Below are 13,937 nucleotides of genomic sequence, written 5' to 3'. Positions count from 1 at the left end.
GGGGGGGGGGTGGAATAGATCATCAGCATTAAGAACCATCTTATTTTTAAAAAGTCAAATATCAATTTATACCATGCATCTTAGAGCTTAATGACAACTAGAACACTACTTCTGTTACCACTTACCAGACCAACACAAAAAGAAGGGGTTGAAGATTTGATGGCTTGACTGGTAAGCATCAAAGAAAATATTCTGAAGAAGACAGACACCCTCAGTCACAATAACTATAGATAAAACTTCTGCAGCAACTCAGCTGCATCAATCCAGCATCCACCTGCTAAGGAGTCACTATTCCATGTTTCCACAAGTGAACATTTTGCATAAGATCAGCTCCTCACTCCACCAGCTTCAGCTTAATACCATTTGAGACCTTATCACCACCAGTTCCCAGGTATGTAATAGTGCAACAATCCATAGGAGAAACCTAGCTATTTTAGCATGAGCTATAAGCCTATAACAACCTTACCCATGCTGCAAGTATCTGATTATGAGTCAAACATTGAACACAGCACCAATGAACCTACAGTGCAACCAAAGCTGGGATCACATTTTCAGACTCGAGGTAGCACTTAGGCTGGAGGAACACAACCCAATCTATTATATTGGGGATGTAGATAGAGAAGATGGCCAGCCAGCCCTTGTGGCTGGGTTTTTGGTGCAATATGGGCCAGGTTTGAGGCCCATTACTACATGATATCTAGTCTTTGCATGAGAATATTGCTCTACTTTTGTTTCTACTATCTTTAGATTAATAACTTTATATTTCTAAGGTTGTTGCTGCATATAGGAAACCTATCTCACTTATTTTCATTACTACTACATGTCCCTGTTCTGTGAAGCATCAACACCATCACCATATACCCTGAATTATGGTGGCCAATAGTGAGGCTATTCAACAACTCAATTCCTATAAGGAGGAAACCAGAGCAGATATTCCCTTCATACCATGATGGCATCCTTACAAGCCTCAATTGACAATTTGGCAGCTTATGACAAGGGAAAGGGTTCACTTCTGGGTGGGGATTCTTCCAACTTCATTCCCCAACCCTCTGCCAACTTGGGTTCTCCTCAAAGGGGCTCATCTCACATCCAGCCACCACCCCCACCACATCATTATATACACCACCCCGTATGGAGCTGTTTGGAATGATGATCATTTTTATGGAGCCGAAAGGGCAATGAAGCTGGATGTCCTCAATTTCTATGGGAATAACAACCCAGAGCAATACCTCGATTGGGCCCATAGCCTAGAGACATTCTTCCAATGGTATGGTTGACTAAAGCCAGAAAGATTCTATTTGCAGAGGCTAAATTGAAGTGCACTTGTGGAAAATATCAGCAGCAAATCAAACTCAAGACATCTGGCAGTGAAATGAATTGGAGATTTCTACCTACAAGCAACGCATGCACATCAAGTTCGCACAGTTGTCTTCTGACAACATTACAGTCGAGGACTATGTGATCAGATTTTTATCACTTAGTCATTAGATCTGATTTTGAGCGGGATGAAGAAGTGTTGGTGGAATATTTTCACAATGGTTTGAGTCCTTGGATTAGTGCAGCACTAACATCCTGCTTATAATGGAGAACAATTTACATGTGATGTAGCATATTAGGTTGAAGAAAGTCTGTAGCAGCCATATACTCAAAAGACTTTTACAAATACTTTCCCTAAGAGTGAAAATTCAAGTCAGCAACAGTCTTCTCCATAGGTAAAGCCATTTAGGAAGACATAGGCTAACATTTCATCTATGGCATCTTCTAGGCCAAACCGTCCCTACTCTCCACCTTGAGATCGTGGTTCTGACAGATCTTCTATGATGCCAAAGGCTGCCATTCAGTGCTTCACATGCAAGGGGTATATACATGTCTCTGCTTAGTGTCCCAACCGCTTGGTAGCTTATGTTGACATCAATTCTTTCAGATTTTCCTTTTAGGTAAATACATCGATACTTTCATACCTCTTGCCTCGAAGGTGCAACGAATTCTCGAGACAGTTTTATTGGAGGCAGAGTGTGAGCCTCGTGAAGTCTACAATAATGACAAGGATTTATGCGCATCGCATAAATCCTTCAAATTATGCATATTGTTTTCCTTCTTCTTTTCCCTTTTTTAAAAATTTTCCCTTACTTTTTCGGTTGGGAAGAAAGGAGAACTTGATGAGCATCATCCTATTTTTTATTTGTGCTTTAGACTGAGTGAAATGACCATGGATTGTTTTACCAAGGATTGAAAGTACAAATCGATTGAGAAGCTATAGCAGGTAAAAAAAAAAATGTTGACAAGTAGGCTGACATGTTGGATGCTCATACACTGGTTCCAATTTTTTCCTTAGAATTAGCCTACAACCTTTTTTACCCTAGCTTCGAGGGCCTTCTACATCATCATCGTTATCATCATCATGCAACAAAGAACAATAAATAAAGGGATAGAACGTAGTGAAACCCCAAAAGGTCGGATGAAAAATTTTCCAAAAAAAATATAGGAAAATAAAATCAGAGAATAAACGATCCAGACGATTCGATAGCCAATACATAAAAAAGAGGGGAAATAGAAGAAATACTCACAGCTTTCTCACGGGCACCTGGTTCCATATGAAGCCGACGGCTTTGAAGAAAATTTGGATCTATCTCTTTCTGCATAAACACAATCAAATAGAATGAATATAACAAAGAGGCCATCAACAAAATACCTCCAAACGCAAATAAAGAGAGAATAGAGGAATGATCCATCCATTGAAACGTAAAATAGATAAACATTAACCTGAGAATGAGACTGAAATCGAGAAAACATAGTGGTTCTGTTTAGTAAGAAAGCCATTCTTGCGAAAACAGAGCTGCGAGAGCCGAGGAGACGATCACCCGACGGGAAATTGGCAGCAACAGAAGCGAGGTGAGATGGCACAAACACCATAAGAATATACAAATGGGATGAGTTTATTTGGTTTGGGAAAATATGGTTCGGTAGCAGGGTTTGGAAAAAACGGAATCGGGATCGGATCGGTCCAGCCAGATTGGATCTGATCTCATTCAGTCTGGACCGGTTTGGAGTCTGCTAATCGGCCAAAATATCCTGTCGATCTGATCCCTGATTCTTAAAAAGTTAAAATGATGGCCAGACCGTCCGAGTGGATCGCGTCGGATGAACCGAGTCACTATGAATCTTATTTCCACTATATAACCAGACTTTTTTTTTTTTTTTTACAATTGAGTCTAGGTCAACCACCAAACAATAGTGGGTTGGAACATCTTGTTGTGCCTCTTAGAACGATGATGTTGCAATTCTAGTTATTGGATATGTCTCTCACTCAAATTTAGTTATATATACTCTTGTTATTTTGGCTAACGACGAGTATCTAAGTCTTCAGTCTAACTAGTTTCATGGGTCTATACTAACCCCACAATCGTATGGACTAAATCATGCTATAGTTGAATAAGAACCATTCAATTTTCACTGAAAGCAGTGATGAGCACTAAACACATCCGTGTGAGTGACCCCAATAGGGGTGTCAATCGGTCGGTCCGGCTCGATTTTGGTCCAGGTTGAGTTGGTTTCGGTGTGGGAAAGTTGAAACCGAAACCAAACCAATAAGAAAATTTCGGTTTCGGTTTGGTTTTGGTTTCGGTGCGGTTTGGTTTCGGTTTGTCTTCAGTTTCTTAAATCGATTTGTAACTGGGTTGGTTTTGGTTTTTGGTTCAGTTTGGATTCTACTTTCCATACAAATGTTTACAAAACTATGCAAATTTTGATTTTTTTAATGAATTTTGGAGTGTTTCGGTTTCTTACTGGTTTGGTTTCAGTTTCGGTCCGGGTTTTGAGCTGGTTTTGGTTTGGTTTCGGGTTCATCCGATTTTCGGTGCGGTTCAGTTTGGTTTTGGGGTTGCAATACTCCAAACCGAACCGACCCAATAAGGCTTCGGTTCGATTCGGTTCGTGTTGTTATCGGTTCGGTCCGGCCGGTTTTACCAATTCGGTTTAAGAATTGACACCCCTAGACCCCAAGAAGATAAGAGGAGTCGACCTCAAAACTGCACGCTTCCAAAGGCAAAAGTCCCTTGCCAACTCAGCTACCCCCTTGGTGTTAGTTATATACACTCTTACGTATGTCAATGCATCTTATTTGTAGTTTCGAATTTTTCAACGATTTTTTTAACCCAAGAAAAAAAAATCAATAATTTATTTTGAATTGCTTGTAATTACACATTTTACATAAGCCTGGCAATTAGCTATGCACACACCATCATGTGGCACCAAGGGGGCTAAAAGCGAAATGGTAGAAACAACACGATACAAATCCCTTGCACTTACCAAGGATTGAGCGCCCAATCTTCTGATTTTGATGCTATATTACAGCCGCTTATCCTAAAAGCTCAAATTGTTAATTAAGGGGCCACAAGAATGTATATTAATGCACAACAATACTCATACATAGCAGAACAAAAAAATATATATTAATGCACAACAATACATAGTATGTCAGCTTTCTACATACTCATACTCTTGCATTAACTGCAGAGAGAGAGAGAGAGAGAGAGATAGAGAGAGAGAGATAGAGGGAGAGAGAGAGAGAGAGAGAGAGAGAGAGAGAGAGAGAGAGAGAGAGAGAGAGAGAGAGAGAGAGAGAGATTATATCAGTAAATTATTCCAGTAGGAAATCAAAGAGTAGCTCCACTCATTACAAAGTGCTTTGCTAGGTATATGTTTAATTTATAAGTTCTTCTACAAGCTACTTTTTTCTCTCACCCCCTTTAAGTTTCAATTGCCAAAAGTACATTTTCCATAGGACATGTGAAGCCATTTTTTCTTTCTTTTTGACCAGTCGATAATTATTGCTTCATTTTCTAATGGACACTGATGAACTCTCTTATCCATGAGCTGCTTGATTTCAGGTGGGCCTGCTTTAAAAGTAATCTTGGAGGAAAGAAAAAAAAAGTACAGTATGCACACTGCAGTTACATGAGAAATTATTATGATCCATTGTTTAGATATCATCCTGATCTGTTACATGGATTAGGTGTGGCTGCATATAACCAGGGTTTACCCTTAATACCTGAATCATAAAATCGTGCAAGCTCAAGGTGTTCCTCGTTAGCAAAAGAAAAAAAATAAAAAATTGTTTAGATATCAAACTGAAGAGGTTGCTTAAACTGCAACGTGAATATCTTGTAATAGAATTAACCATAATTGAATTTGAATGTTGAATAACCATCTTTACTCTGTTTACCAAAAAGAAAGTTCAAGATATTAAAATTTTCTATCTGGGTTATATGAAGGTTGAAACAATTGATTTGAGTTGTTTCTTCTTCTAAGATGATCACCATCAAATCTACTAAAGAAAAATGAAAAGCAAAAGAAAGATGATAGAAATCAATACCATGGACATGGACTAGTAATTCAAAGGAATGCTACCTATATTTTCTAACTGTCTGAGCAAATAATGTCCCAGTGCTTAAAGCTTAGTTATTTAGAAGAAAATAATAAAAAGTAGAGCCTTCTGGGCTAACTTTGTTTGCTTTGGGTTTCACTACAGGGAGAAGTGTGCAATGACAAAAAGACTTGTAAGATGTGAGCTTTCTTAACAATACTATACCCTCTCAAATATAACATCCTTTTCAACATACCCAGCATTCATGCTGCTTTATTGGAGTCCCACAGTAATTTAGATGCCTATGAGTTTTAGTTGTGCATCCTAAAGTATCTACATTTTGGCAGGTAACTTACAACTGGGAAGAAAGTTCAGCAATATTGAGATTGTGATTACTTTGATTATATTGTTTAGTTTATTCGAAGTACAGCTTAGTCCCACAATGAAGAACAGTAAAGCAGATTCTGAGAGAATTACAATATGTAAGCTAATGATCTTTTTGAATCGATAAAGCTTCTGAATACACCGTGGTTGACTTATTTAGGTTCTTTATTTATCAGACATAGATCTTTTTCTTCTTTTTTTTTTTTAAAATAAAAATTATCTATGATTCTGCTAAGTTTGTGAAAAGTGTGGCAACAGAAAAGCAACTATTGGTTAAAGTGACCGGCAATTTTCTTTCAATGAACTGTTGAACTTTAAATATTTGTCTAGGGAAAAACTACCTACAAAAGTTGGTGAAAATTTTGTAACTTTACTTTTTTGCCATCTTAGTATAACACATTTCTGTTCAACGAGGGTAAAATTCAATCATTTCATGTGAACGAGAAAAAAATACAAGACAATGACAATTCTTGAGAGTGACATATTGATAAATCACTCTCAAATTATTTAGACCTTCTTTCTAATCCCAACTTAAAAAACTTTGGGAATACGATTAAGGAACAATCAAAAGATGCACCTGTTTGTTCAATATACAGTCAAGTGAACAGTTCTTTGCTCAAACTCCCCCCCCCCCCATCCAAAAAAAATGAAAGATTCTTTACTGATATTTCTGAATTATCCAGGCTTCATGCTTCAGGGCAACTTATTTTCACATTAGATTTCAACTATATTGATTCTGTACAGCTGAAAGGGTTTGATGGGCAGTGGCTGAGCAAGCTTATCCCATGTATCTGATCTTGAGCATTGTGTTGACTGGCTTCCCACATTAATGGTATTCAATAACAAATTTTCCAATACATCCAGTGAAGACTAATCTAGTTAAAAATTCTCCCATTGGACCAGACTATCCCAAACCAGTGCACCTACCATTTATTCCAAACTGTCACTGCCTGGGACTTGGATCCGGATCTGTCTACTAAAGAGTTCAACCAATACCATCCTTTCCCCCACCTTCCATGGGACTCTACCTTGGACTTCGTCATTACAAAATTTTTGATTGAATTTTTCTGATCACCATCCAACATCTAAATTGTTCGGTAACATTCCATCCATATGATGATTACAAAAATGTTGGCATTTGCCGCGATTAATTGCCATGTGGAAAAATCCAGTACTTACCCCAAATTTGAAATGAAGATTTGCATGTGAACCATAATTTTGGGAAGTACGTATCATTTATTCATTGGCCATATTTCACTAACTTTTGTTGTCGTATTCTGGTTATTTCATATGTTTACTATTTTAGCATTTCTAATCTATGAGTTACATAAATTCAATGCTGAAGATTTCAACATAGTTTGTTTGACTCAAAATATCAAATTTAAAATGGAATTACTTGGGAAATATTTGCTTTCTGCCTTCAGAACTGAAAAATCCATAGTAAACAAAATTTTTTAGATTACAATGATTGCATGAAAGTTTTTCAAACCTGAACAAAACGGCATGGTGCTCCTACCAGCTGAATGCTGGTGGCTGGTGGCTGGGAGACCATGTGAAGATCCAAAATGCAACAGAACCTCTGTTTTTGGAGAGGGAAGATGCAAACAGTGAATATTACTTGCAAGGAAATACAAACACATGTCGTGATTAGTACTTACTATCATTGTAGAAGATCTTTTTGTTGACAACAATGGATATTACATATGACCTACACCTCACTTTGGGGTAGGAAAATGGGAGAGCATGTTATGTGTGAGAACAATAAGCTACAAATAATTGTACATCTCATCTGTCTGGGTCGCAACTTATGATAGGTCTCTTGACCTTTTTAGACCTCTATCCTTACAAAGTGATGTTTTTCTGCTGACCCCCGCATGACGCATCATCTCTGCAAATGCAATTATCAGAATGCTACCAATGAAGGCAAAAGTTTGTTAAGATAAGTGGAGTTAGGAATTTAGGAAGGTGAAGTGCAAATCACCTCTATGTCTTTCAAGCTCTTGGTCCAGCTCTTCTTTCCACTTCTTCTCCCTCTCAGAACAGCTAAATCTGATCGAACATGTCAGAGAACAAAATGCTTTATGACATACTAAGGATTCAAAGAACCAAAAGCTTTATGACATATTAGGCATGAAAAATTCTAATCATAGATGAACCTTTCACAAATTATGGGACTGTTAGGTGCTTTCTGAGACTTTGGAAGCCCTTACCTTTGATTAAGCAGAGACTCCGGGGTTTCTCTCAAAATATTGTTAGCACTACTGCTGCTGCTGTGTGGAATATGCATTCTGGAACTGGTGGGCCTTATGGTTTTACAATGTCTGTGAGGAGTTGATACTCCACTTGCAAACCTGCTGGGTGCTGACCTTCTGACAGGCATCTTTGAATCATTGATAGGATCTTCTCCATGTTCAACTTCAACTGTGGAGGTGTCTGCGGCAGAGTTCAACATGTTGTGGAACTCTTCATAGAACAGTGTCTGCAGCTTCTTCAAATCCTGAGCCTGACATGATATTGATGATGCACGATTCTTAGATAAGTCGCAAAAACAGTTTAAAGTTTTTTTGGTTGGGAGACGGGGGACAACAGGTATTCGTTTGAATCACATTAAAAGTACAAGATCATCTTCTAACCCATCTTCTCTCATAACAAACTCAAACATTGATCTTACTTAATGAAGGAGAACATACTTTGTCATCCAGAAATCCTTGAATTTTTGACTCTGTAACTTCATCAACACCACCACCTGGATCATCATCATTCTCACTCACAGTTGGCTCACCAGGAAATGGAATACCATCACTCCTTTCCGCATGCATTCCAAAGGTACCAGCTGAACCATTAGCTGATCCGCCACAATCCTTGAAGTTCAATCCTTCAGTCCCTGGAAACTCAAGCTTGGATTGCAAATCATCAAAGGGTTCAGCATAGGATTAAAATAAATAGATATGCCACTAGTTAGCTGAAGTGCCCAATCTACTACTAAGCAAAGATGTGACATATAACCAGTACCTTAGAAGGGTCCAGCATTAAGTCCTTTTCAGGTCCTAGCATTTGATTCACCTTAAAATCATCATCATTGCCAATATGACATTTGTCATCACTATTACTTGCCTCTGAAGTTGGTCCATATTTAATGAGTTGCTCAGAATATGTAGTTGACTGTTTCAGATTGCTGATGTTATAATCACCCATTAAACCTTTGCAGGTTGCCCTGGGTTCTCCCTCTGAGTTAGGACTGTAGCAAAGAGACTTTTGGTAATGATCATTGCACAACAACATAAAATAAAATCTGAGAAACCAGAAGCATGAAGCAGTAATACATACAAGTTTTTGAGGTCTGATCCAGAATCGGAAAACAAGGTTTGAGCATGATTTTTCTCACTAACAAAGGGATGCTGCATCCAATTATAAATTAGAGACTTAATGTTTCAGCATAATCAACTTCGTTTTTGATTCACCATCAAAATTAATGGATCCTGCATTCCATGATGGAAGTTCAAGAAAACTAAGTTTTTTCATGGCCTATTTTGTTTAAAGTCACCTGCAGTAAATCTGAAGCAGCTGGCCTCAAGTCAGGTTCCCTGTCGACAAATTCTATCAGTATTTTGGAAAGGAACAGGAGACACCAACACCCCCCACCCCAAAAAAAAAAATATATATATATATATATATATGCAGATGCCGCTGCACAAATAAGATGAAGAAACATTGAAATGATTTTATGGGGTGTAGACAAGCTTCTCTTCAAAATATGATGGTTGAAATGATTTATCCGAAACAAAAAATTTAGCACAACTGAATTTCCAGAAACATCAATTGCCATCGACAAATTGTAATAATACCAGAAATAGAAAGAAAATACATGCTAGAATGCAATTTGAATTTGGATCCAGTATTTAGGTTTATAACTGGTTTAAGTTGATCGCAAAAGGAACAACTTGAAAAAAAAAAATACTTGTGAATTTTTTTTTTCTGGTGAGAAAAAAAGAATTTCCATCATGCATAATTTAGAAAAGTGATAACTTATATACTTGTGTAAACATTTCAGAAGAAATTCTTTCGCCTCCAGAGAGAGATGTTCAGGAATTGGTGGATGTGATTTTGTTGTCCCAATGTGGAATAGGGCAGCAACCTGGAAGAAGTTATTTCATTGTGAAACTGAATGGTAGAATACATAGAACGCCACAAAATCTCACTATTAGTTGAAAGATAGAGGAGCAATACAAATGACACCAATTTCTACCTCTTCGTACTGTTCACTCCAGGGAGGTTTTCCAGTGGCCATTTCTATAACAGTGCACCCAACACTCCATATATCAGCAGAGCTGAAAACACAATATTGTGAAGATTATCAAGAAATATAACTTTCTTACTCGTCAAGAGAAAAGTTGATCAAAAAGAACTGAAATAATAGAAGGAAGTAAATTAACTGATTGTTAAGAAAACATGGTTGTCAAGGTGTCGCCTGGGTGCCGCCTAGGTGCCCAAGTGGCTAATAGGTATCACCTAGGCCAAGGCCACTGGCCACTACCTAAGTTTGCCTTGGCGCCATAAAAACTATATAAGAAAATATTAAAAATAAAAAATGCTCCACAAGGTGGAGATTCTCCAAAAGAATCATAAGCCAATATAAAGTAATTGAACATGATAACAAGTAATAAAGGCATAGATCATATAAAATTGACCACAAATTTGCAACACATTTGAAAGTAAGAGCACATGATCAAAGAAATTGGAAGAGAGAGAAAGATACTCATAAAGTTTTAAACTAAATGTGCCAAATATGCATTAATAAGGATATGGTTATCCAAAGTCCCATGCTAGGTTGCAAGTGACTGCTCTGTTTGCTTGAAGGACAAACAGTTGAGGTTGGTCCGTTTTCCAATTTATTGAATGAGAGGCAAGATGCTGCAGGGCTGTATGAGTCCTACACTGGACGGAACATTCAGCTAAAGACATTTGCTTGTTGACCACATTTTTTTCTTTTTTTTCTTTTTATCTTTCCAAACCATGTTAACTGTAGTTAAAATGTTAAAAGTTTTTAGATCCTCTAAGAAATTACCTGAATTCCCAGGCTCAGACTACTATGTTATTGTTCCACAGTCTAGCTGGCTGTACATGAACTTCATATACCTCTGAATTTATATTATTGTGTGATTGGCTTTTTATTTGTACCACTTATTGATTATTATTTCTATAGGCAACATTTTATTATTGATGGTAGAGTGATAGCTTTCCTTTAAAGGGGGGTGTCTTTCAAGTCAATGACTTCATCACTAGAAGCTGCTTCAGTGTTGATTTCAATTACTATTAAAGTAATCATCAGTTATTAATTTCAAAATGGAACAATTGTTTATTCGGCAAATTGAGTCTCAAGTTCCCTTGTACCAACTATAAAGTTATTTACCACTTTCGAATACCATAGTTCACAATGGCAAGTTTTCCCTTTTCATCAAATACTCAGTGAAGCTATTCTGCATGCTTATTCCAATAATCCAAAATGGGTACATCAAGTCTATCAATAACAATAGGAATAAGATTTACGTATAAACAACCATAGAGAAGAGCTAAAACGTTTTATGGTTCAATAGTTGCATGTCCTTAACAAATTCAAATTTGAATAGAGCAATTTATCCAGACGCAGCAATAAATAGTTAGGTGCTTACAAGCTTTGCCCAGTTTGGAGAATGACTTCTGGAGCCATCCAATATGGGGTACCCTTTATCAACTCGGTACCAGATGCAGTTGCCTATAATGGCCCACAAACCTCGTTAGTTTTTAGTATGTGATACCGTAGGGTTTATGTAATGAAAACAGGTTTGACATTAAACAAAATTGAAAGGATTATGATTGGAAAAAATACCAGCTCAACAACTTTCTTTGATGCACCAAAGTCAGAAAGTTTTATGCAACCTTTGTTATCAACAAGGATGTTTGCCCCCTAAATTTTGCAGAACTCGGTTGTTATTTGCTCAGAACAAGATAATAATGGACCCTGTGTGTGTGTGTGTGTGTGTGTGTGTGAGAGAGAGAGAGAGAGAGAGAGAGAGAGAGAGAGAGTACCTTTATGTCCCTGTGTATGATTCCATTACCGTGGAGATACTCCAGCCCCTTCAAAAGCTGCTCTGTGTATGTTCTGATGACCTTTTTACAACAGCAATATATACTAGAAAATTGAGTCCTGGAATATCTTTAACAGAAAGTCAGATAGAAATACTAACTTACAGGCTCTGGGAACGAACCAAATTTCCCAAGCAGAGAAGAAATTGATCCACCAGGAACAAATTCCAACAAAATATTCAAGCTTTCTGCATTTCTTGCAGTACCCAAGTACTTCTGCGAAGAAAAGATGGGTATTTGAGGAACTAGAAAGATTTAAGACAATGATTACAATAGTTTGACAGAGGATACCAACCACTATGTTCGGATGGGTGAGGTTCTTCAGAAGCTTGATTTCTTCTTCCAGCTCCAATATATTTTCCTACAATAAGAAGTACAAATATATATTATCAAGTCCCAAAGTCTTGCACATGTAAAAACCATAAGCCTCCTCGATTACACATCTATTATTGAAAACAATAAAGAATAATCCAATTCTTACTTGGGCCTTATCCTTAGTAGCATGTTTTGTTGCAATTGAAACCTAAAGTAGCCAATGGAAGAAGATAAGGATCTGAGTTGGAAAGAGAAACAAATCACAGATGGGTTTGGAGGTGTTGAGAGAGGGGAAGACACTTTCAAGGAAACCACCTGTTTCACGGCGAGAAGCTCGCCGGTGTCAAGATCCATACCCATATAGACTCGACCGTATGCACCACAGCCGATGAGTTCTCCCTTTCTCCATCGTATGTCGTGACCATGCTCCATTTCAAAATTTGGCAACTTCTGGCGTTTGGAGATAATTCCCAAACCTGATTTCCGAAGATAAGAACCAATTTTCTCTAAAAGGCTCTCTTCTCCACCTTCATCTTCAATGGAGGAGCTGCTGCTGCTACTACTGCTCCGTAGAACCAGAGAACGAGTCATTGCGAAATGTCCGGCATCTTCTCCTGCTTCTCTCTGTCTGAGTATGACTTAGCTTTCACAACTCCATGGGCATTTTCACAACTGCGGCCCTTACTCTTCCTCTCACCCAGTGATCATCGATGATTGGACATTCATTGCCTGCTTTTAATTCTGTTGAGAGGTTTCCCTCCAATCTCAATTTTGTTTTTTGATAGCCAAGCGGTGCGCCCATAGTGATTAGTGTTAGTGAGTGAGTGGGCGAATCGTTAAATTTTGAACCAATTATACCCTAGTCCGGGCTGGCTTATTTTGGGTTTTGGCTCAAAATTGAGCCCTAATTCAGTGTTGTATCAAGAACTATAAACATCGGTTTCAAGGGAAAGAAAATAAAGAAAATTAGTTCCTACATGCCAATTCAAGAAATTTTGCCATACATTTTTTATCTATTAAAACTTTTCACATGGCAACTATTACGGGTGTCAATCGGTTCGGCTTCGATTATTAGGTTCAGTTTCAGTTTGGTACCAAATGACGATATGGTGGATCATAACCGAATCAAGAATCGGCTCGGTTCCGTATTTAGAAACTCAAACCGATTCAATTCGGTTTGGTTCAATTTTGGTTCTAATTCGGTTATGATATTCGATTTTAACTCGATTATAAAAAAATGGTTCCACTTTTGAACCATGACTATGACGGACCAAAGGCCATAATGGGCTCAAGTTACCGTCTCGATTCTCCAATTTTTGTCTTACACATTCCATCGATCAAAAAATCTCTTCAAATAATCATTCAAAATCACCTATTAAAGATAATAAAACCTACAAAATAAACTATTAATATTAATAACATTAAAAATAAAAATTAGAAGTTTTCAGTAGGGGACCACCGTCCACAGATCACACTTTATTTTTCAATAACTAAAAAGGAAAGAACAATTAACTTGGGGCTTGGGTGGGTGTTGGCCGTAAGAGGTAAAGCTAAGAACTACGTAACATTAAGAACATTAGAAAAAATCAGAAAAAAGGTTTTCACAAGGGAACAACAAAATGACAGAACACACCTTCTTTTTTTTTTTTTAATAGAAAAATAAAAAGAATAATAAGAATTACCTTGGATGGATCATGGATGCAAGTAGCAAGCTATTCTCTAACAAACTTAATGCCTAAAAAACAAGAAG

General features: G+C 37.6%; 2 protein-coding genes across 2 annotated transcripts in view; both read right to left on the bottom strand.

The window, feature by feature from the left end:
* Positions 1-2,930, bottom strand: part of LOC122079996 (succinate dehydrogenase subunit 7B, mitochondrial-like) — a 4,342-nt gene extending 1,412 nt beyond the window's left edge. Inside the window, exons 1-2 of the mRNA XM_042646829.1 lie at positions 2,764-2,930; positions 2,568-2,636 (exon numbers count right to left, since the gene is read on the bottom strand). Of these exons, the coding sequence (XP_042502763.1) occupies positions 2,568-2,636; positions 2,764-2,913 (219 nt within the window). The 5' untranslated portion in view covers positions 2,914-2,930. The remainder of the gene's footprint in view (positions 1-2,567; positions 2,637-2,763) is intronic.
* A 4,401-nt stretch (positions 2,931-7,331) lies between these two features.
* LOC122079995 (mitogen-activated protein kinase kinase kinase NPK1-like) lies at positions 7,332-12,939 on the bottom strand. The gene is made up of 16 exons (XM_042646827.1): positions 12,503-12,939; positions 12,354-12,395; positions 12,168-12,233; positions 11,978-12,088; positions 11,816-11,896; positions 11,616-11,693; positions 11,419-11,501; positions 9,996-10,077; positions 9,784-9,884; positions 9,294-9,333; positions 9,077-9,147; positions 8,762-8,987; positions 8,440-8,646; positions 7,960-8,252; positions 7,731-7,798; positions 7,332-7,637 (listed from the first exon to the last, which is right to left on the bottom strand). The coding sequence occupies exons 1-16, from the start codon at positions 12,776-12,778 to the stop codon at positions 7,555-7,557; spliced, it is 1,908 nt and encodes a 635-aa protein (XP_042502761.1). The 5' UTR covers positions 12,779-12,939; the 3' UTR covers positions 7,332-7,554.
* Between the last annotated feature and the right edge of the window lie 998 nt (positions 12,940-13,937).

Source organism: Macadamia integrifolia, chromosome 5 (assembly GCF_013358625.1).
Source record: "Macadamia integrifolia cultivar HAES 741 chromosome 5, SCU_Mint_v3, whole genome shotgun sequence".
NCBI lineage: Eukaryota > Viridiplantae > Streptophyta > Magnoliopsida > Proteales > Proteaceae > Macadamia > Macadamia integrifolia.
This window is presented reverse-complemented; position numbering and strand designations above follow the sequence as displayed.

Coding starts and splice junctions, on each gene's coding strand:
- LOC122079995 (XM_042646827.1), bottom strand. CDS start 12,778: ATGACTCGTTCTCTGGTTCTACGGAGCAGTAGTAGCAGCAGCAGCTCC. Junction 8,647..8,761: donor TAATGCTGGACCCTTCTAAG/GTACTGGTTATA, acceptor TTGCAATCCAAG/CTTGAGTTTCCAGGGACTGA. Junction 7,638..7,730: donor AGAGCTTGAAAGACATAGAG/GTGATTTGCACT, acceptor TTGCATTTGCAG/AGATGATGCGTCATGCGGGG.